General features: G+C 29.7%; 1 protein-coding gene across 2 annotated transcripts in view; it reads left to right on the plus strand.

Annotated features, from left to right (window-relative positions):
• Window positions 1–20,379, plus strand: part of LOC107454507 (diuretic hormone receptor) — an 82,734-nt gene extending 62,355 nt beyond the window's left edge. For both annotated transcript variants that reach the window (XM_087167494.1, XM_087167495.1), the window contains 8 exons: window positions 388–508; window positions 1,784–1,934; window positions 7,169–7,253; window positions 9,374–9,440; window positions 12,573–12,658; window positions 14,084–14,216; window positions 15,791–15,832; window positions 19,969–20,379. In XM_087167494.1, the coding sequence (XP_087023620.1) occupies window positions 388–508; window positions 1,784–1,934; window positions 7,169–7,253; window positions 9,374–9,440; window positions 12,573–12,658; window positions 14,084–14,216; window positions 15,791–15,832; window positions 19,969–20,223 (940 nt within the window). In that variant the 3' untranslated portion in view covers window positions 20,224–20,379. The remainder of the gene's footprint in view (window positions 1–387; window positions 509–1,783; window positions 1,935–7,168; window positions 7,254–9,373; window positions 9,441–12,572; window positions 12,659–14,083; window positions 14,217–15,790; window positions 15,833–19,968) is intronic.
• The last annotated feature ends 4,073 nt before the right edge of the window (window positions 20,380–24,452 follow it).

The following is a 24,452-nucleotide window of genomic DNA, read 5'->3' on the forward strand; positions in this document are numbered from 1 at the left end:
ACGGTATTGACCAGAATCAAATTTTTTTTGAAAGACCGTGCAATAGTTTTCAAATACAATTATAATATTTACTATTTTATGTCAGAAATAAGAGTCATGTTAAACCTTGAACAAATAGGTGTTGATCGAGTGATGCAATATCTATCATTCCTGGATAAATCGGTGCAATATTATTTAGATCGAGATTTTTGACATTTAGCATTCACGTCTAAAACTTTAACAAATGATCCGTTTATTTCAAGGAAAATTGCTTATAAAAAAACAACTTAAGGCAGAATTTATTGTATTCAAGTTGTTATCTCTATTTGCAGGTGTTTCAATTCTGTTGCATAAACCCTGTTACTGAACTTTATACAACGTGTTTACAACTTGTTGTTTTTATTTCAGAGAGTTGAGATGCTTACGTAACACAATTCATGCCAATCTTATTTTCACATACATCCTGTTGGATGTAATTTGGATATTAACAGCCAAATTACAGTCCAGTCAAAATTACATTTCAAGCAGAGTAAGTATTTTTTAAATCATTACCAGTGTCATAAATAAGAGGTCAGTGCGGAAATAATTGGTATAAAGCTGGATATCTTTTTAAATTTTTTTGCTTAGGTTAAAGTTTTCTTCCTCAACCCTCTAAATTGAGTTTTAGTCATTCTCTCGAATTTACTGAGGGATCAAAAAGGGAAGAAACTTGAACGTTGCTATGCTGCTAGAAATTTTGAAACGTATTTAGCCACATAATTATTTACATTAGCCGCAAACTTTAATATAGCACTAGCTTGAACTATGTTATCGTTCAAAACTAACCTAAAAATGAATTTAAATTTGGCTTTATGATGCTATATTTCAATTTGAACTAAAATTTGGCTCAAGTTAAATTTTTTATTAATTGCAAAGAAATTGAGTTAGATTATTTCTCACAGATAGAATTATTTAAGTTTACTCTGAAAAAAAAACCTTTTGTAAAATATAAGAACTGTTATTTTTTCTTACCATAAATAGGACGTTAACATATTTTTGACATCTTTTATATCTTTTACTTTTCAACAAAAAAATTGTTAAAGTACTAAAATTCAAAAAATAAACTTGCGGGAAATTAACAGTAATTGTAACATTTTATATGCGGTTTAATTATTAACATTGTTATTTATTTACTTTTGGTTAGAAACTATCACTTGTGTTTTATATTCTTTTATTTTAATATTATTATTATATTTAATTCTTAAAGATTCTTAGGGTAGATTTTTTTTAAGCAGATCATAGATCCAGGGATTAATGAAGCCGATTAGCTTGACGGTAATGAAATTTCGAATCATGATTTATTTCTCATTGTAATGTTTTTAAATATGAGAAATATTTTGCACATCTTCCTGACCAGTTAGCTTCTAACGCTTGAATTCCTCATCACTGCGCAATCATTAAGCGGCCTGTAATTAGATCACGCTGAAGATATCAGATAAGATACCTCTTTCGGAACGGAAAATTTCTTCTTCCTGTTAAAATACATCATAGTAGGGCAATCTTCGATTGCCCAACAGTTATTTTCCACTTTGGTAGTATGAATTTAACGAAGCGAAAGGAAGAAATTAACCTGGTGGTGAGGAATACAAATTCTCTCCAGCACATAATATCTCGATTGTTCTAGCCTCTAAATAACCAATCAAGCTCCTTATTCAATCTCAATATGTGTTATAAAAATCACAAATATATTTTTACTTCTTTAGATAGTTTGTAGTTTAGTTTTGTGAAATTCAAATAAATATTTATTTTTCTGCAAATTTTACAGATTGCGTGTTTTTTAACAATCTTTTTGACATATCTGATGGGAACCAATTTCTTCTGGATGTTTGTTGAAGGCCTGTACCTCTTCATCTTAGTCGTTAAAACATTTTCCGTTGATAATGTGAAAATTTACATCTACGCACTGGTTGGATGGGGTAAGTTTGGTGTTCTTATTTTTGAAATTTAAATTCAGAAATTGTAAATTTATTGAATTCATCATTCGTGAGCGATACTACTTAAACACTTTCAATTTTACTATTTCTAGTGAAATTACGAAACAATTTAATCTGAATTTTCAAATACGAGGGTTGTAAATTAAATAGTGTCAACTTAACCTTGAAACTCACAGAATGGCGGGCATGCGCAAATAGGATATGGGAGCTGTGAGGTGGCTCTGTTGTCGATGTGTAGAGTGCAAAAAACAGTCGTTCTCCTTAGAAGGGTAGTTGTTGTGTGGCGTTAAAGTGAGGAGTTTCGTTTCCCTCTCTCTAAAGCATGTTTTCAAAAGGTGATCAGCGATCATGGCTTAAAATCGAGGTTGCCCGTGGCAAAAATGCTACAGAATGCAATCGAGGATTAGTGGAAGCCTGTGGAGCAAATGCTTTACAATATAGGGCAGTAGCACGATGGGTTCAAGCATCTCCTCTTTTTCGTCATTAAGCCCTTTGAAAACATGCTTTAGAGCGATGGAAACGAAACTCCTCACTTTAACACCACACAACAACTACCCTTCTGTTTTTTGCACTCTACACATCGACAACAGAGCCACCTCACAGCTCCCATATCCTACTTGCGCATGCCCGCCCTTCTGTGAGTTTCAAGGTCAAATTGCCACTATTTAATTTACAACCCTCGAAATTACTCAAGTTTACTTATTTTAGAAAATAGTACTTCTTTTTAACTTCTCCTTTATTCTTTCTTTTTTTTTCTTTTTTTTTTTTACAGCCCTTGGTGAGCGTCATTCTCTCCTAAGATTTTTTTTTCCAGTTTTTCATTTTCATTTTTTTTCACGTAAAGACTTTCTTTGCCATATCTTCTTCCTCAATATGTTCTATCTGCTGTATTCTTTTAGCTTTGGTATTTTTTTTCATTCTAATTAATTTTTCTGTTTCTTTTTCTCCATGTGTCATTTTCATTAATGGTTCCATAAATTTTTCTAATTAATATAGTTTCAGCTTTGTTGGATAAAACTCAGGTTTCATATATACCATAACTTTGGTACATATGTTACATATATACTCAGATAAATATGTTACTTTTGACCTTATTACGATTTCATATATGCGCATTTTACAATTTCTTGAAATTCATTTACTTTTTAGTAATCCATTATCTGAAAATTCTCTATAATTTGCAAATACTACTTTATTTTAATTTTGTATTTGTTTACTTATGCGATTATGAATTTTATATTTATTACTTATTTCATCACCAAAATAAGTAAACGTACTTATGCCCTTAATTTTATCATTAATTTTTCGATCATGCATGAATTTTTTCTTTTCAAACTTACACGAATTTCACTAAGATTTCATTTGATTTTTTCTACAAGCTCTTTTATTAGCCGTATTAGTCTATTTTTTTATCTTCCACTAATTACTATATCGTCTACGAATGCCGAGATTTCTGTTGACTTTGTGAATATATATGTATTCCTTTGTCGAGCAATCTGCGAACTACAAAATAATGTTGAACAGCATAGCTAACAGCGAATCAACATGCTTAACAATATTGTTAAACGCTATTGCTTCTCCAGTTCTTCCACTTATATTTATGTTGACCTTCTCTTTTTCCTTTTCCTTTTGGTAGCTTTGGCGATATACTAAACCTGTGCATTGCTTAATAAATTTTTTTTATTGATGATCTCAAATGCTTGTTTGAAGTCACGAAATGACTTATGTAAACCAGTATAATATTTATAAAACTTTCTATAATTCGTCTAAATACAAAAAGCTAATACATAGTTTATTTTGTCTGAATTGATATTGATATCTTAACAGAAATTTATCTACGTATTTTTTAATTTTGCCTGTTAACAAACTCGAAAATATCTTATATGTTTTTTTTTTGCTATATCCGAATATTTAGCAAATTTATTATCTGGGTAATTTGTATAAATTTCTACTGAGAATGTCAAACAATCATTCGAATTTAGAGAATTAGTTCCAAAAAATAATATGAATAGGCGAGATTGCAGCTATTTGGAATGTCTTTTATATAAAAAGAAACTTTAATCAGTCACTTGATAATCAAAAATAAAAAAATAAAACTTTATCAGGTTCAAATATTACTTAAGGTCTGGTTTCTTAGGACAAGTGCCTTATCTGGGCGTCAGCGGGACGTCAACGTCGCGCTGACGCCAACAAAATACTGGTTTGTTAGCTCAAGGCCTGGTTTCTTAGAACTAGCGCCTTATCTGGGCGTCAGCGGAAAGTTGACGTACAGCTGACACCAAAAAAATACTTTTTTGTTAGCTCAGCGTGAGCAGTCGGTCCAACGCAGACATTATCTCTCATTACGCATGCGTTAATAACGTAAACAAATATTTATTTTGAATTTGTATTGAATTTGTATTGATTTTGTGATTGTCGACCAGTGTTTTAGAGAACAAATAATGACTTTGTCCAAGAAAAAACCCATTATAGCTGAGCTAAATGAAGAGTGCTATGCTTAATGAAGAAGCTATGTTTAATGTCAAAGTCAAAATCTTTGCTGATTTCAATGTGCTGTTGGATGTTGTCCGCCATTGCTTCTGTGGTTAACGTCACGTTGTAATCCAACTGCAGTTGAGTTGGACGGCAATTGTAGTTCAAGATGAGCGTTCGATGACGTATACTATCAAACTCACAAATGGACCAATCAGAGGTTAACGCTGATTTCCAGCTGACGGCGTCCTGTTCTAAGAAACCAGGCCTTAAGGTAGAAGTACTGTATATAAAGGCGTTTCTTTTCAAAACCCAATGCCAATGAATTAGAAAATCAAATTTTTTTTTAAAAAAAAAAGAAGAAAAGAAAAAGCAAAGTTGCAAGCGAAATAAAATCAGGAGAGGAACAGAATAGAAGAACTTCGATAACCGAGGGAAACAACAGTGTTCTAAAGAACCAGGTTAGGATTAATTAGCGGTATGGGCAGTGAGTAACTTCTGCCGTTAACTGCAAATTCGGAATTCATATGAATGAAACAAGATTCCTGCGAATCAAGATGAGCTGACGTAAATAACAAGGAGGGAAAGAATACTGGTGTTATCGAAGTTAAATTTTTACCCGAATTATTAATTTTAGAACAAACACTATTATAATACTATTATAATTATTATAATACGTTTATTATTATAATACTAATTATTATAATACGTTCAAACTTTACTATTTTATAAGAATCAAATATTTGAAAAAATAATACGTTAGTTCAACCGAAATAAATATACGTCGAAATAAATAAATCTAAACAATACACTATATTTTATGCTTTATTGGCGAAACGTAGTTTGGAGAGTTGCGAACGAATATTTTTGTATGAAGAAGATTATATGATACGGAATTATATTGGCAGAAGTATTTAATAGTATCGACAGTTGAAATTATTTACCAAATAAATAGCAGAAATAGTTTCTAGCAAAGCAATCAAAACTTCTTTTAGAACAAAACTATAATGAATCCTAACTTGGTTAGTTTATGAAGGACAAATATTCTTAAAGGAACGTCTAAGATAATATTGTGAAAAGTAAAAAGATACTTACCTTCATTAAAATGCTGCTCTGTTTGCGAGCTCATTTTATTAAACCAGACCATTTTAGACTTCTGGCTAAAGTTATATGTCACAAAAAGAAATTGTTGTAATTTCCGAATTTAATTCTCCAACAATTTCTTACTATATCGTTACTCTGTTTACTTGAAATGAAGAAGGATTCTGTAGCTTTTGCACATCATCGCTTCTATTGGCATGAAATTGACAAAAAATTTAGTTCTGAAGACTTCAAAATTCTATTTACCATGTTCAAAACAAATTTCTGCGAAATGTATCAGTTTTTAAAAAATGCAGGTTTTTTCTTTTTGAAACAAATCTACTCATTTCGAAATGAGAATGTCCGTTCTTTAGTGTATTTAGGTATAACATGGTAAAAAATAATGCCTTTTTGAGTTAGGTACCAGATTTAAATATTTAGAATAGACATCAGTATTCATTTGTCTGACTTGCACTTAGTACTTCTCCTTAAAAGTAATACACTATATATTTATTAGTCTTTTTAAATTTTTCCTACTTGTAAGAAACTTGTACAAAGTTATTCTTCTATAATTCCAGTCACCTAAGAACGTAAATTAAGCGAAATGTTGTCTGGGAATATTGTAGTGAAAGTTCATAATTTTTTCGATTTATCACATTCGAGTGTAACTTGATCACGTTGCTTCTTCGTTTTATTGATGTATTTCTCTTTATATCAAAAAATTTAAAATGCCACCTCCACTATTTTGGGTGTACACCTTTACGTTACATTTTATGCAGTTGTGCAAAATCTATAAATATTAGGAACTGGCAACTACGAAGATTTATCGAAAAATGTACAGGGAGTACGTTAAAATAAAAAAATAAACATTTGATTATTAAGTGTTAAACTTGTACCATTCTGCAGTCAACAAAAATTTAATAACAGAGTTCAAATTTGACGTGATGAAAACGACCTTTCACTGAAAAATTTAACCTGGTTTTAATTTATTCAAAAATGTAAGTACTTTTTCGCGATTTTTTTTAATCTATTTTGATTTTAATAATGAATATTTATCATTCTAGAAAATTTTATCTTCCTCGGGATCTTCATTTTATGAGGTCATACTTGTCTTGTTGCCAAAACTAACAATCAAAATAAATAAACATATTTAAAGAAAGAATAAGAAAGCGAGAAATTAGATGCTGCTAGATATAAATCTTGACATTTGTAATGAAATTTCTAAAAATACAAAAGCCGTAAAAGAAAGAAAAACTCTTTCCAATTTGAACTATTACATGATGTAAGGTTATCGTTAGATATTATAAACGAGAAAAATTAATACTCAGTAGTTATTTCTTATTGTGTCGTACATTCGGTCCCCTCTTAAGATTAATTTTTTTCAAGAACTATAGACTATATCTCAAATCTTATTTAATTTCATTGCGATTAAAATACTAACAAAAAGGGCTTACAAAAACTTAGATATTTCATTAAAAAAAATATATTAACAAAATTATCATTTTATCGATTTTTAAGGAAAAAAATGATGAATGAGAAGTAATCAAAGGAGTTGTTGAGCGGAGCGACCTATTAGTATTAAAAATTTTAAGCTTTCAGCCTATTTGTTTACATCTTTTGTTACATTATGTTATATATCCTGAAACTACTTGTATTTATTACAGTTATTCCAGCAATAATTGTGGCTATTTGGGCAGGTGTAAAAGGACAACTCGGTTATACTATCGAAGATGCTCTAGCACCTCAGGGGTGAGTTCTTGATTTGATTCTATCATTTGAATTTAACATCTTTAATTTATTCTTTCTTTATGCAAAGCCCACTTACATTATTTTAAATCTACAATAGATTATGTTGCTTGTCGCACAGAAAGTTTTAATTTTTTTTCTTCATTAACAAAATATAATAATATAACAAATTAATTTTAAAAAAAAACGCTTTTCAAGTGGCCTTAGTAGAACATATAAATTCTTATGCAATAACAAAAACGTTTAAAGCAGAGATTCACAAACATTTCCGCTCTGATATATTTCAGATTGTATAACAAACCCTTTAAATGATCTTTAATGCTTGCATATTTTGTAAAGCTGTAAGCTTTAAAATTATAAAAAATGTTTTGTTAGATTCTAACAAAAGGTAAAACACACTGAACTTTAACACAGGTTCTCTCCGATGTTATGTTTTATTCCCATGTAGTTCTGAAAATATTGAAGCGTAATAAGAAAGTTTTTAGTACTTTATATAAATATTTTATCGATTTATCTTTGTTTTATATATTTTTTTAATTTGTCTTAAATTGTTTTTGAGTGTTTGAAAGTTGATTAAGATTAATAAAGTTAATTTAATTTCCTTGTAGCAAACGTAAAATAATTTTAAATTTTTTTACTTTAAAAACTTTAGTTAGGTAGAAAAGGTAGTTTTTTGTTTTATAAGTTAGGAAGGTAGTAAGGTAGTTATTTGTTTTAATAACTTTAATTAAAATAACGAATAATTATTGTTTAAAAATTAATTTTATTCAAGAAAACACACGTAACAAAATGTACGTGTGTTATTGTTATGTGTGTTAGAAGCTCCTTTTTTTACTTTAATACTTTTTTTTCATTCGGACATGAAAAAAATCATGTCCGCACATTATTCATAACCGCTCAAAAGTAAAGTAAGTCAAAAGTATGAAAAGAAAACAGAGAAAAACGAAGAAAATTAAGAAAAATAGTAAGTTTTATTTACTGCGCATAAACTGCAAGTATGTAGAACTTATAAAATAAGTTTAAAAAATATAATAAAAACATAAAAAATAATATAATAAACGTTTATGAAAAGTTAAGAAGAAAAATTATTAAAATAAAATATTCTTAAAATTATTTTTAAAAAAGAATTTTTTTTATTTTAAAAAACTTATAAAGCCGGAACACAAAATAATAAAAATTATTATCTTTTTTAAATGTTTAATATTTTTTTTAAATAGACATATATATATATATATATATATATATATATATATATATATATATATATATATATATATATATATATATATATATATATATATATATATATATATATATATATATATATATATATATATATATATATATATATATATATATATATATATATATATATATATATATATATATATATATATATATATGTAAGACAAAAATTAAATACTTTTGTATTAATAAAAGAATTAAAACTCTTTCGTTTTCATAAAATGTCTTTGCTAAAGAATAAGCGTAGAGAGATTCTATTTTGGGAATTCAAGGCTGAAAACATACCACTGAAATATAAATAGATTTATATTTTAAAGGAAGAGTTATTTTTAGAATCGTTCCCTCTTTCACTTCCATATAAGGAAGCAGTAAATGATTTTCCTTAATGCGTAAGGTTGCAAGGAATGTACGAAGTGTGCCTTTTTACCTCAAATCTGTGTTGGTATAAAACGTAAGAACGCTAGTTTTGCGTGTCCTTTTTCATCATAATTTGATACTGATAAGCTGTTCCGGAATTGTCAGAAGTCTTGTCCACTCCCCCTCCTTTGCAGGAGTGGGGACGTGAACTGTTATCAATACCAGCCTACATTTAAATAAACCTGTTTAGAACGTCTGATGGCTTACGACTGCATTATTTCAAGCTAAATACAACACTGATAACAGGGTTGTAGCCCTGTCATTACATATATATATATATATATATATATATATATATATATATATATATATATATATATTACAAGAAAATACTATATTTCTTCATCCGTAAGCACTTAGTCACATAATTTTCTGCTGATAATCAAGTTACAAATTCACTCTTCTTTCCATAACTAACATTGTGATATTTGTTTGATGACATGATTTTATTTCATTTGCAGATGCCCCTGGCAGAAACGTGATCTTTATGATTACATATTCATTTGCCCAGTTATTTCCGTTTTGCTGGTAAGAAAAATATTTTTATAAGTAATCATTTACAAAAAGACGATGTCTACTAATATTCTAAAAATACTTATTGTAATTGTTATTGTTAAGCTTTTCAGAACTACTGTTCATGTGTAAATTTCTAAATCATAAAAAAACTATATCTCCGAGCAATTATTTTTTTTATAAAAAAAAAAAAATTAACGTTTTTTTTAATTATTTGGTAAAAATTATCAAACGTTAAATCTAATTAAGCCTTATTTTTTACTTTTTTTCTTACAAACGAAAATAATAAGATAACAGAGATATTGTACAACAAAATTTAAAGTTGGTTAGTTTTATAGTAAATGAGACTTCAGAACAGCTGCATGCGTTCTTAGAGTTTTTTTTTTTTTTTTAGTTTTTTTTTTATCGAGATTAACTATGTTGTAACAAATTAAAAACTCATGAACTTAATCTCATTTAAGGTCTACTATAGAATACGATTAGTAATCTTTACACAAAACGAAAACTCAAGCATACAGAAAGATGTACTTCTCTGGGCAGAAATGGGGGGCTTCAACGCTGCCCACCTCAAAGTGATTATTTGTTTAAATTTATCAAAAACAACCAAATTAAAAAGATCTTTTAAAAAAAATGATACTGGTTTATATTCAAGGATTAAAAAAACTTAATAAAATAATTTGAAGGTTTAAATAAAAAGAAATTATATTAATCAAAGATTAAATTTTTAAGCAACTTTACATTCAAGGGAAAATCTAATTACTACAATATCTGGAGGGTGTATCGAGTCTGGTTGTATACATCTAAAATTAAATAATAAGAACGAAAATAAAATAACAAGTTATAAGTATACATAGAATATTGTTTTTTATCGTCTAATTGGCTTTAATATATCAGACGAATTCCCTGAAAAGATTTTTTTAATCTCTTTCACACTACACAAAGTGAAATCAGAACACATGAATATGTTCTGATAAAATGAGCATATTTTTCCATTACAAGCATTCAATCCTTATGATTCAAGCAATTGAGTATTAACTTGATAATTTATTTGGGCTGACAATATTTTAAGTGACGAAATCAAACACAAAAACATACTTTCTCTATTTAAACATACTTTTTTCCCCAGAATTTGAACTCTAGATACAAATCTGAATTTGAATTCTAGAGTGGCCACTATAAGGAAAATACTATCCCTACAGTTTATTTAGAACAGCATTTTAAAATTTTGACCCCTTAATGATTATTTCACTGCATTTTTTATACCGGGAACAATTCATTCAAATCGAAAAAATTATGCAAAAAGGACTTTTAAAATTAGTTTCGAAAGAAAAAGGAGTTAATTTCTAAATGAACTTTCATATTTATACAAATTATTGTTTTTGAAACATAAAACTCTTTAAAAAAATGAGTATCGCTTATTTTCTTTTTTTTCAAAAAAAAGGATATTTGGGTCGAATTTTATATTAAAGGAATTATCTTTACTTATTATTCTGTCTGCTATTTAAGGCCTTATTCAAATTAAAATTTTAAATCGAAACAATATTTACAATTTTATTTTACTACAATTCAGAGTTACGTATAATAGTACAATTACTATTATTTTCACAATGTTACATTTTAATTTTTTTACTATAGCAGTTGGAGAATAAATAAATTATTTAGTAAGTATACATATCTAGCTGTCTTACTGTAGGATAACTTACAATGCAAGCAAGAGAAAAAATAAGTAAATGAAGATTTAACATTTAACTTCCGTTTATAGTGACATATTTATGAAATTAAAAAAACTTAAATATCTTTTAATTTTTTACCGTACAGAAATTAAAACTAAAACTAAATTCTTCGAAAAACTGAAACATTTATTGAAAATAAGAAAGTTTTCATAACAATTCGTTTATATGAATGACTATAAGCATGAAGAAATTTTAAGTAAATACTCTATGAAAACAAATTAGGAGGCATAATTTTATTCCAGCATTATAAAAAGTAGTAATTCAAGTAATAGAGCTTTATACGAATGACCTTTAAAGATAAAGTTTTAAAAACGAGGCAAACACTGTGAAAAATGGATACTCGATAATCACAAAACTTTCTTCGTTTTTGTCGAAACCGTTTTCTTATATATGCTCCGAGCAAAAATTTATTCGATGTGACAAAGAAGCGAATTTCGGCGAAATTCAAAAAAATATTTCGTCATTCTATTTATTTTCCAAAAAAATAATAGTGCCTAAAATATCTAACTTCTTTAATAATTTCTTACTTTACCAAGGGAATCATATAGTCGAACAGATCGATAAATTGTACACATGCCCGAAGATTCTAGTTCATTCTAGTTCACGATCTCCCACAATGCACTATGAAGAGGTTTAGAACTGAGGAAACATTTTCGTCATACATTTGAGAGTTCGCGTTTCAATCACGTGATTTGTGATGAAATGATTCTCAAAATTAGCGAAATGTTGCTCAAGAGTTGTTGGATCGTCAAAAGTGTTTTATTTCAGAGAGTGAAGTGTTTGAAAATGTTTGGTTTATGGCGAAATTGAATAAAAAAAAAAGTTGGGAAATTCGCTTACTTGATTACTCTGACAGGCAAATGATTATATTTTATTTTCATAACTTATTACTTGAAAAAGATAACTCAATGATTAATGCACTACACTGTTATCTTGAAGAAGAGGGTTTGATCTAAAGAGTGACGCAATGGCTCTATGGTTCAAACGCTAAACTATTCTTGGGAAAACTGGATTCTGTCTCCAGAGGTGGACTGAAGCCCACCCTGCTTCATCTTCATGGGCATCCACAGGTCTGAGAAGTAAAGGCAGCTTGTGCGCAATAGTAAGCATGCTGTCCCAACCAAATCATGTCATATAGCAAAATTATGAAGTTTTAACCTCTACCCCCCCTGGCCAGAAATAGGCTGTTGCGGTTATACTATTATCTTAAAATTAAAGACTTAAATAAAATTTAGCCAGAATAATCAGTCCTTAGAAATGTTTGGAATAATTTAATTGTGTGTTAATAATGTCTCATTGAAATTCAATGCACGTTTTGAAATAATTGCTTGATAAGTAATCTCCAATAATATTTGCATTAGCAATTAAACCTTATTATTCCTCGCGGCATTTAATTATCCAACTTTAATTTCAGGTGAATATAATTTTTCTTGGGAAAATAATGTGGGTATTGATTACTAAATTAAGAGTGACTACATCAGTTGAATCAGAGCAATACAGGTACGTTTGCAATCATTATTATTATTCACTGCGTGTAATGAGATCTTTAAAACAGTAAACTATACTCGTTTCGTACACTTACTTCTGAAGTTCTTGAATAAATACGAAGAAGAATGGTCTGAAGGAAGACTTATTTTCGCAGTTTATGACTCAAATAGATTATTTAAGATATTTTCACTAGCCCTTATCTTAACTTCTTTATACTCCTTATGGCTTTTAATAAATACGGTTTTTAGTAAATACAGCTTTTAGTAAATACAGTTTTTAGTAAATATAGTTTTTAGTAAATACAGATTTTAGTAAATACAGCTTTTAGTCAATTCAGCTTTTAATAAATACAGCTTCTAATAATTAACTTTAGCAATTAAAACAAGGCGTAAATCAAATTTTTGAGTCAGTTGAAACTTCATTTGATTTCATAAAGAAAAATTTAAAAACAGACCTTGAAGTAAAGGATCCATTTATTATTGTCTGGAGAGTCAAATTTCGTCAAATTCGTAGTTTCTATTCTGGAGAGTCAAATTTCGCGTATTAGTTGTAAAAAAACACGATATTAGTTTTGAACACAAAGATGAATATTATGTAAAACACACATATCGATATAAATTGACTGAGTATTTCTTTTAAAATTAAGAGTTTCGAGATAGCCTTCCTTAATGATTATTTTTAGAATATTTCAGAAAAAGGAATTTAAAAGATAATACACACCAGGAAACGTTTATAATTAGATCTTCTATTGGCATGACAGGCCTTTGTGGGCCAGAGCACTCCCTAGAACTTTCCTCCACTCTTTGCGATTGTTCTTCAGTTCTCATTCTGAGGATTTTGAAATCCTCTTCTGCACAGTCAAGCCATGTGATCTTAGGCCTACCACTAACTTTGGTTATATTGGTTTGTAATTGAAGATCTTAAATGTCAAAGAAGAAAAGAAACAAGGAAATGCGAAAAAAATTGATAAATATGACAATCGAAGCTGACGTCTTCAGGGGGTACCAGCTCCGGAAGTCATAAAAGCAAAACCTTTTCCATCCACAGAGCACGACAAAATTCTAAAATTGCTCTCTCGTTACCCCAAAAGTTTTGCCAGTCCAAGAAGAGAATAATATATAAAATACATAAAGCAAATACAGAAGAATAAAAACAAGACAAATACATAAGAATAGTACGCACAAAAGCTTACTTGAAACAAAAATTTAATCACCAAATTATTCTACTGACTACAAGACACAACTAAATGGAAATAAAATTTAGAATTCAAAACGAAGTAAAATTTATATTTCAATTTAGTTGTGAGAAAAGTGAGAATAATGCGAGTTTATGAAGCAAAACATTTTATATAAATTCAGTAATTAATTTATAATAGTAAAATTTAAGAAAAAAAAATTTGTCCTATTTTGCCTTTTATTTGGTTTTTGTATTTTCTAGGAAAGCAGCTAAAGCTTTGTTAGTGCTGATTCCGTTACTCGGAGTGACTTACATACTGGTCATAGCAACACCTAGTCACAGAACAGGAGAAGTTGTTTTTACATTTATACAAGCTACTTTGCTGTCCACACAGGTACCTAAATAAAAAGAAACAAACATAATGTAAGGTTTCTCTTCCATTTTTTTATATTTTAGTAATTGTTTTCAGATTTATCATATATTGCAAAGAGTTCGAATATTTCGTAATGTTTAAAAAAGCTCCTAGCATGGAACCCTACTTCAAAAAAAAATATTTTTATAAAAATAAAAAATGAAAAGAGTGAACTTTGCTTAGAAATGAAATGAAATAAAAAGAATTTTGTTCATAAATGAAATAAAATAAATTGCAACGTCTTTAAAATAATACCTTTCTCTTCGAGAAATATGAGTTTAAATATATTTGAAAAAAAAAGTAATTAAACGAATGAAATGAAGTATACATGATATGACATTAAATGATTTATGAGCTATATATACACTGAGTGGCCAAATTATTATGACCACCTCAGAGTTTTACGCAAATGAGTTATTGCGTCACAACGTAGCTGCTAGAGGGCAAGATAACCATAACACGGGAATGCTGGACAAGTAAGTCATCAGTTATACTGTGTTGCTTGCTCAGATATGGGAAGGAAAAGTGATTTAACTAAATTTCAACGTGGAATGATTGTGGGTGCGAGATTTGTCGGAACGAGCATCAGCAAAACGGCTGCACTTGTGAAGTGTTCTAGAGCAGCAGTTGTTAATGTGTACAAAGAATGGACAATCAAGCAAAAAACCGGATCTCAACGTCAGACTTATGGTCGTCACAGGGTACTGAATGCTCGATCAGAGAGAAGGCTGGCCAGGGTTGTGCAGCGCAACAGGAGAGCAACAGTGCGACAAATTGCGAGTGATCTTTCTGCTCGACGCATATTGCGCCGTATAGGGTATGGAAGCAGACGACTGAAGGGGTGGTCATAATAATTTGGCCGCTCAGTGTATATGCATTAAAAGTTCGAGGAAATTTTTATTCTTATTAAAATGAATTAATAAAAATGTATCTGTCCAACGTTTTTCTAATTAATTAAGACTTATTATTTTCATGCTTTGAACTTACTGAAATAAGTTGCCACTAGAATTTAAAAAAAGTATTATGTCCACATATTTTGATTTTAACCACCATTTAAATTTTATTGAAAGCTGAAGTGGTTTATCTGAAGTTTTAAAACTATACTTTTAATACATAAAAAAATGTGAGCTAGATTCAATTCTAAGTATTACAACAGAATTTTAAATTATTTTAAGTAGGACTTATTTTTCTTTCAAAAAAAAATTTCAAGTGTTCAAAAAAAACGAACCATTGTTTAAGTCTTGTAAAAGATAGAAAATAATCATTTAGAGGAAAGTTTTTCGAGCTTTACATTAAATGTAGTCGGATACATTTAATAAATTTGTGAATACACGAAGTGAATATATTCAATTATTTTTCCTTTAGAAATAATAATTAACATCTCATTAAGTGATGAATTTTTGATTAGATAGTTTTATTACTACAAGTGAGTTATTTTTTATTACCTTACGAAAATTATCTTTAGAAAGTATTTAAAACAGCATCTTATCTTAATACTTTTGTTGTTATATAAATTTTATGCTCTCTTATACTTAAATAAATGTTTTGCTTTTTAGGGCTTTATAGTCGCTGTTTTGTATTGTTTTTTAAATGGGGAAGTAAGTTAAATTTCTTCATTAAATAATTTTGCAGTGCTATTATGAATTTTGTTATTTATGTCTTATAGTGATTATTTTATTAAGTGATTTACTTTTGATTATTTAATTTTATAATGTATAGCAAATTTTATGTATCAATATTTTATTATACATCCCTAAAAAAACGAATTAAAAAAAACGACACGAAATACTTTCTAAAATTCATTTTGCATAAGAGGTTATTAATATGACAATATTTGAATTAAATTTTTATGAAGCAAGCAAATATTAAGTTAAAAAGGCTTTTTTATTGTTAATGAAAAATATATCCTTAATTTAAATAAAGTACATAAAGCTTGCTAAAAGCACTGTTTTACTAAGAAATAAAACGCTTCTATTATAAGCATAATAGATCTACGAACTTTTAATTTATAATATCTTGCATTATTTTAGCTTTCTTATTTGTTTTAACCCACTAAGCGGGCTATTTTTTTCTTCTTAAAATTAGTGTTAACACTTGAATGTCCGGAATTTCAATAACCATTAAACGCCAGCCATTGTAGTTTCAACACCACCAAATAATTGTAATGACTAAATAATTGCAGGACTACTGTTCAGTAGGGCTTAGTTCCAATACTTCTTAATATTATTTCATATAATTATCATAGGGTAAAGTGCTGCCAGCGCTTCCCTCTCATACAAAAAACGATGCAAGGATAAACTTTTTGTGTTGAGTTTATTTATTTTTACTCATTTTTATTTTTACATGATGACTATCAGGATCTTTCAAATATAAAATAATTTTACGTAATTTGCTATGATTAATAAATCACCTAATATGCAAGAAATTTCATATACTTTAATTTTATTTTCTCCAGAAATAGGCTTCTTTTTTTAAATTAGAAATCCAGAAATATTTGCTGGAATGTTAGAAATTTAAGTTTCAAAAAAATAATTCCAAAAAATTAGGGTTTGAGTAAAAATGGTTTGAAATGAAGAACAAGGAAAATTAATAAATAATCTAAATAGAAAATTGATAAAATGTCTGAATATGCTACCAGTTATGCTGAAAGTCAAAACACACATTTACGAAATTTAAAATAAGAACCCAAAAAGTTTCGAAACAGATGGATTCCTAAACTTCTGTTCTTCCTTTTTATGAGCTTTCTTCCCCTTTTAATTTCACTATCAGAGCATTTTTTAAAATTTAAGTCACTTTACTCTTATATTTTTTCCTGCAGACACGTTAAGAGAGGAAAAGTATACGATACGAATAAAAATTATTTTTAATTCTTATTGATTTACAACTATCTCGAATAAATTTACTCAAAAAAAGAAGTTCTGTTAAATTAAATATTTATATTATTTCTATTGATAAAATTTTATTTTTGTTTACATTTTTAATTCAAAAATTGAAGCCATAAATTATTAATGTCAGTGTTATAGAAATAAAATTGAGAATCTGATTAAACTCCTGTCAAATAAAAAGAAAGATAAATATCTGTAGTTTGCGAAACGTAATAAAATATTTTAATAACATTAAAAAGCATTGCTAAAAATTTGATTTTATTTACTTTGGGAAAGAGTGATTGTCATTGCAAACTGGTTCTCAATTACTTTTCTTGAAGGTAAAATTCCTGAGTTTATTGAGTTTCATTAATTTTAAAATGTCGTAAGCAGAGAAAGATCGTATAAGAGAGAGATAGTGTCGAAAAACATAAAATCGCAAATAAATCAGTTTGTTAGTATATTAATAAAATAAAAAACAATTTTTTAACAAAACAGGTTATGAGATCCAAAGCTCGCTATTATTTAGGACCTTAATTAAAAAGTATAATGTTGCTTTTTCAGTGAATTTAAATAGCAAATATTTATATGAAATAATGTAAAAACAAGTGTGCTTAAAAATAATGTCATTATTTTTTTTCTTCTTTGATCTTCATATGCCTATCAGCGTTTAAGGACACTGTCATGGCGCTTCAACTCTTAGATTATTTTTTGATTTTTGTGTATCAGCAATTTTGTGTATCAGCATATTTTGTGTATCACTTACTTTTCAGAGAGGTTGCTCATAACTTGAATAATACAGTATTTATAAAAGAACAAACTATGCCAAATTGAAATCGATTTTAGCAAAAACTGCAACAAGTATTTAATGAACTAAATGTAATTTACTGTAAGTAATTTTTGTATTTAATTTCATCCTGCTGTGGTCCGACTCTCAGTTTAAATACAAAAAATAAAGGAATCTGAAGGTCTCTGTGATGCAATTAAAAACACTTACTTTACGTTCTTTAGTACCATTTTGAACTTTAAAGCTAGTAAAGATTCAATAAAACATTTTTCTTCTTCTTCGGATGCTGAAATTTTAATCATATTTATTTACTTAAATAAATATCTGTAAAAATATTTTAACTCAGAGAAAAATTTCTTTTATCAAAACACATTTTGATTAATTATTTTGAAAATTTTATTCGATTTAAACTCTTTTTTTTTTAGTGGAAAATTCACGTTTTTTTTGTATGAGTTTCTATTTTAAAACAATGGATATTATTATTTTGTATCTTAAATAGAAATGCTCTGTTGTAAACAGAAAAGGCAAAACCCATACCACTAACTACATGCAAATACTAAAGTTATAAAGTGTTCTCAGGATTTCAATCAACTTTACACTTTAGGATAAGCTATTTTAAATTCAGATTTTTTATTAAGCACAAAATAACTACATGAATATTCAATATAATTTTAAATTGAACGAACCAATAAGATTTTCTGAATGCGATTTGTAATAAAATCTTCATATTCAATTTCAATGTAGGAAAATATTATATATACCAATAGAAAATGTACAGTTAATGACATAATTGTTTGGAAATTTTTAAACTTGAAGCAATAGTAAAAAAATTACAAAGTAGGTTCAAAAAATTCGGTGATTAGCATAAAGTAAACAAGGGACACAAATATAACTCAAACATACTACAATACTCTTTTGAGATCGGTTGTAGAACTGATGCAAGTGTACATCAAATAATGCTTCTTTTGGTAACGTTGGATACACCGTTGCCAGAATACATCAAAAGAATCCGGAAATCCAGTGGTGGTAGACCCTGAGACTCCTGAGGTCCTATACATTCCTATATATTAATACGACCTTGGTCCCCTTTCTTTCATCAGGAACAGAGGGCACAATTCTAAGCCACTCCTGCCTAATTTGAAGCAAAACTTGATGTTCACGCGTTGCTCCATTTTTCAGTGACAATCTCACATTGACAGGGAAAAACTAGAAGCATTGCGCTCTTTTACTCATAGTCGTAAATTAAACAATAGATTAGGGCCGGAATAGCCTTGTCGGTAGGGCGCTGGGCCCAAGTTCGAGAGTTCGTGGGTTCGAACCCAGCCGGCCGAAGACTCCACGTGTAATAAAGTGACTGATGCACGTTAAATTTGTCGAGTCGCAAAAGTCCTCCATGTTCCCATAACAAATCAATACCTCTGGGGGAACTGAATTGGAGATCGATCATTCTATGATTTAGGTCAAAATTACGATCTGTGGATGAATGAATGGATGTATGAATGGGTCTGCCCTATAAACGGGTGTGACGTAAGGTATGGCAAAAGTGGAATTCTTGACCAAAAATGGCGCCACTGGAGAACATGAACAATCGCACCCCCTCTGCCTAAACAGACATACGTCAACAACAAACAATAGATTACCAAGCTTTTCGAGAGAACACCGCTAGTCTAAACTTATTCAAACAAAATCTGCACACGTCTCTATTGAGAAATTAAGTTGCAAAATCTTTCCTTTTAATCACTCTAGTTCACAACTATGTTCAATTTTTCCTCTCACACTGTTCAAACAGGTCAATTTTAGTTTCGAATATTCGTGTTACATAAACATCAAATTTCCCTGAAATAGTATAAAGTTTAAAAAAAAATATTTGTAACTGTTAACTTCGAATGTGTGCGGGTGTTTTTTTTAATTTATAACAGTTAAGATGTATGATTCATATCATTCCTATCTTGCTAGGCTGAGAATTCATTTATTTACCCATGACAGATGAGTTGTATGATTATAATACCGTTTCATGTTTCGGTTTAGAATTCTATTTTGTGCTGGAAATCTTATTAGAGATACGATTCCATTTCTTGTTTAGGTTCAGAATTCACTGAGAAATCGTTTAGAGAGATGGAGAATTCGTCGAGGGATCAACACACAGCCAAATCAATCTTTCAGTTTTAGATCATCACCACAAGAGAACTTCTATCGAAACATACCCAGGGGAAGTTGCATTAGTTTCTCAACTTCGATGTCATTCGTCAATCGCTCACCTTCTGTTCCAGCCATCAATAAAATGGATGCATATTTATCTCCTCCTGAATCCCTACCCATGAAAGACGACATCGTTTGAGAAATGATCAATAATGCGTATGAATGGTCAAAAGGATACAGGGACATATTGCCAAAGATAATATTCATTTTGAAATGCTCACCAATGTTTTACATGTCTGTCAATGTAGATTAGATTTATGTACATTTTGTTCCAATAAATTATCAAATAAGTGTTCTTTAAGTTATTCATTATAACATTTCTTAATTAGCAACTTAGTCATGAATAAATATGGTTATGGTTTGGTCTATGCAGAAGTCGTGGCTACTTTACGCTAATAAGGGAAGTACAAAATTTATCTGCAAAATTTATATGGAAATAAATAAGTGAAGCATTCCCAGAACAGCATGTCAAGAGCCATGAGGTTCAAGAAAGTTTATGCTGCACAATTTCATGATGCTGGCAACGAGGTGGACACTGCTCATCAGCCTCCTTTGCGAGTACTGTGACAGAAATTGAGTAAGAAAACAAACCAATTAAAAAAAATAATTACTTCTGTTAGTTTGAAAGCAAATTGAGTCTTTGGAATTGGTCACGTTTAAACTTTTTACTCTGCTGTGACAAATAATATAATTATAGCTCCAAGTTATTTCAGTAAGCCATATCGCTCAAGTGCTGTGATAGCGGCACAACTCAAAAAATCAAGTTTTGAGATAAATGGGTTTAAAGTTTTCATTGCTAAGGAAAATGCATAAGAAACGCTTCAGTTTGCTTAAACGAAGTTGAATAATGAGTTGTGCTAGTATTGCTGCTGAAAGAATGTGTATTTTCATACTTATACCTGTTCTTAGTCCAAAACGAGTATTTTTTTAGTTGTGCCAATATTGCAGGCCATGAGCGATATATCCGCTACTCTCCTCTCTATTGTACTGTACCAAATATTACTGTCCATTTTTGGTTGCAATTTGGTCTTCTAGTATGTATTTATGTTGGTATTAACCTTTGTTCATAACTATAATAACTATTCAGAAATGGTAAAGAATTCTTTCTGTTTCGTAAATATTTAAATCTTCAAACACAATTTAAGTTAAATTTTAATTAATTTTCTTTTTCTCGCAAACTTAATATGCAACTTGTTAAACGTGTAACGTTTAACACTGTAAAAAAAAACAAATGTTATGTTAACAAATGTGGACAAAGAATTTGAAAGATAATTTAATCAAAAAATATTTAAGAAAAAGGAAATTCGTAATCCTTAATGATGTGTTAGTTGTGAAACGCAAGTATTTTGTAACGGAAAAAAAATTATTTAACAATTCCTAAAATTCATAAATTTCAATAAACGAAAATTAATTGATAACATAACATTTTGAATAATATGAAAGCAACAAACGTTTTTATAATTAAACTCAAAGATTTATTGAACGTGTTTATTTCGCCAAATCTTCTAAACCTACCAAATTAACACTTCTTTCCATTTTAATTAACTATCAAAAGACATGATTGCGCTATTTAAAAATAAAATAAAAAATTTATTTATTTCACTACACAAAAAACTCCACCTTGGCAATCATATATTACTTTTCAAGCTAACACTTTCGAACCATCAAAAGCTCAATATTTTTTCATCATTACCGTGATATCCTTTCTTTCCTTTATCTTGTCTTGTAGTACATTATCTGCAATATTAAAGGATTGAGCATTTATTTCGAATTCTCCCTTTTTTTTCAAGCATAAAAGAATAAAGTTGATCATTAATGCGCAAAATGAAGATAAATTGACGATTAGAAAACGCTTCTATGAGTGTGCTTCGTAATCACGAAAATGAAAAACTAAGCTCGTAATGATTGTCTACAAATGTAAGGACGAAGATCATTAAAAGGAATACTAAGAGCTTATTTCAAGTAAGATTTCAACTAACGAGATTATTTAGTAAATCAATTTGCGTCTCGTAGCATGTTGCCATTTTTCTTTTTTCTATTTTTAAAAATAATTAGTACTTAACGTTACATAAATTGGTGAATTAATACACATACGGGATTTGTAATTAAGAGAAAATAATGTTATTCAGTATTTTATTTCCTTTTCTTTTTTTAAAACAATTGGTACTTAGGGGTTACACAAATTGATGAATTAATACTCCTGCCTGACTTATAATTAAGAAAACTAATTTTATTAAACACTCAGTAATATTTTTACAGAGGGACATGTAGGTGATTCGATATTCTCGATACCAGTGAAATATTTAACTGGACTTTTAGTGACTTACTAATTTTTTTAAATTCTCATGGTGTTCTTAGGTTGGATTTCAACTGTCCTCGTCATTCACACCATTTTAATCCACTTTTACTATTTCAACACTATTTTTGGTGATTTTACTATTTGTAACTCATTTCTGTTGACTTAGAATGGCAATTTATTTTTTAATTTGCTTCTAATATTGCTGGTGTTTTAAATTTAATTGTGCTTTTAGTCCATATTTTAGGGTCTGTTGACCTGCACTTTTCATGACATACATGCCAGATATATTAGTCATGTTTTCTTAAAGATATAATATTCTGACTAATTGTAGATAGCTCATTTTGTTCAACAGTCTTGCTCGCCCGCAAAGTTTACGAGCTGTTGCCATATGACTTTTGTATTTTATGTTCCTTACTGCTTTTACTTGGTTTTAATAAACATTTACCCATATGCCCTGAATTGGGGCAGGTCAGGGTAAATATTTTCATACCAGTGAAATATTGAATTTATCTTATACCAGAGAAAGACTAACTGAATATCCGTTATACGTACCGGGTGAATAAACAAGAAAAGAATCAATAAGTTTCAGATAAGCAACACTGCAAAATTATGCACAAAACTGAAAGATATATACCGATACAATTAATAAATCTAAAATAATTCTAATTATTTATTTAATATTTATTATTTGCTGCCCTTTCCCATTGGCTTTACGTTATAAAATTTTAGCAGAACACGTTTTCGTATTTCTCCCCGTCATGATGTTATTGCTCGAGGCCAACTCATGATGGTCAAAATTTACCATCATAATTTTTTACATTTTAATTGCTTCCGGTCTCGGATGAAGTCTTGGGGCTCTATGTTGGTTTTTAAACGAAAGCAGTTAGCCTTGATTTCATTTTAATGAACAATCAAATGCGGCCACATAAAACTGAAGTGGTCGAAGATTTTATGCAAACTGAAAATATTCGCCTTATAGACAGATCGTTAAACCTCAACCCAGAAGAGCTTCGCTACCAAGAATGCACTTAAGAGGGCAACTAGAACTCGTAATATTTTTCCAACAACCATTCAGTTCTTGAAACAGAATTGTTTCCGGTCTCGCTACCAGGAATGCACTGACGAGGGCGACTAGAACTCGTAATATTTTTCCAACAACCATTCAGTTCTTGAAACAGAATTGCTTCCGGTCTCGCTACCAGGAATGCACTGAAGAGGGCGACTAGAACTCGTAATATTTTTCCAATAACCACTCAGTTCATGAAACAGAATTGTTTCCGGTCTCGCTAGCAGGAATGCACTGAAGAGGGCAACTAGAACTCGTAATATTTTTCCAGCAACCATTCAGTTCTTGAAACAGAATTGTTTCCGGTCTCGCTACCAGGAATGCACTGAAGAGGGCGACTAGAACTCGCAATATTTTTCCAACAACCATTCAGTTCTTGAAACAGAATTGTTTCCGGTCTCGCTACCAGGAATGCACTGAAGAGGGCAACTAGAACTCGTAATATTTTTCCAATAACCACTCAGTTCTTGAAACAGAATTGTTTCTGGTCTCGCTACCAGGAATGCACTGACGAGGGCGACTAGAACTCGTAATATTTTTCCAATAACCATTCAGTTCTTGAAACAGAATTGCTTCCGGTCTCGCTACCAGGAATGCACTGAAGAGGGCGACTAGAACTCGTAACATTTTTCCAATAACCACTCAGTTCTTGAAACAGAATTGTTTCCGGTCTCGCTAGCAGGAATGCACTGAAGAGGGCAACTAGAACTCGTAATATTTTTCCAACAACCATTCAGTTCTTGAAACAGAATTGTTTCCGGTCTCGCTACCAGGAATGCACTGAAGAGGGCGACTAGAACTCGTAATATTTTTCCAACAACCATTCAGTTCTTGAAACAGAATTGTTTCCGGTCTCGCTACCAGGAATGCACTGAAGAGGGCGACTAGAACTCGTAATATTTTTCCAACAACCATTCAGTTCTTGAAACAGAATTGTTTCCGGTCTCGCTACCAGGAATGCACTGAAGAGGGCAACTAGAACTCGTAATATTTTTCCAATAAC

The sequence above is a fragment of the Parasteatoda tepidariorum genome, chromosome 7, assembly GCF_982258835.1.
Source record: "Parasteatoda tepidariorum strain Cologne lab strain chromosome 7, Ptep-v5.0, whole genome shotgun sequence".
NCBI classification, from domain to species: Eukaryota; Metazoa; Arthropoda; class Arachnida; order Araneae; family Theridiidae; genus Parasteatoda; species Parasteatoda tepidariorum.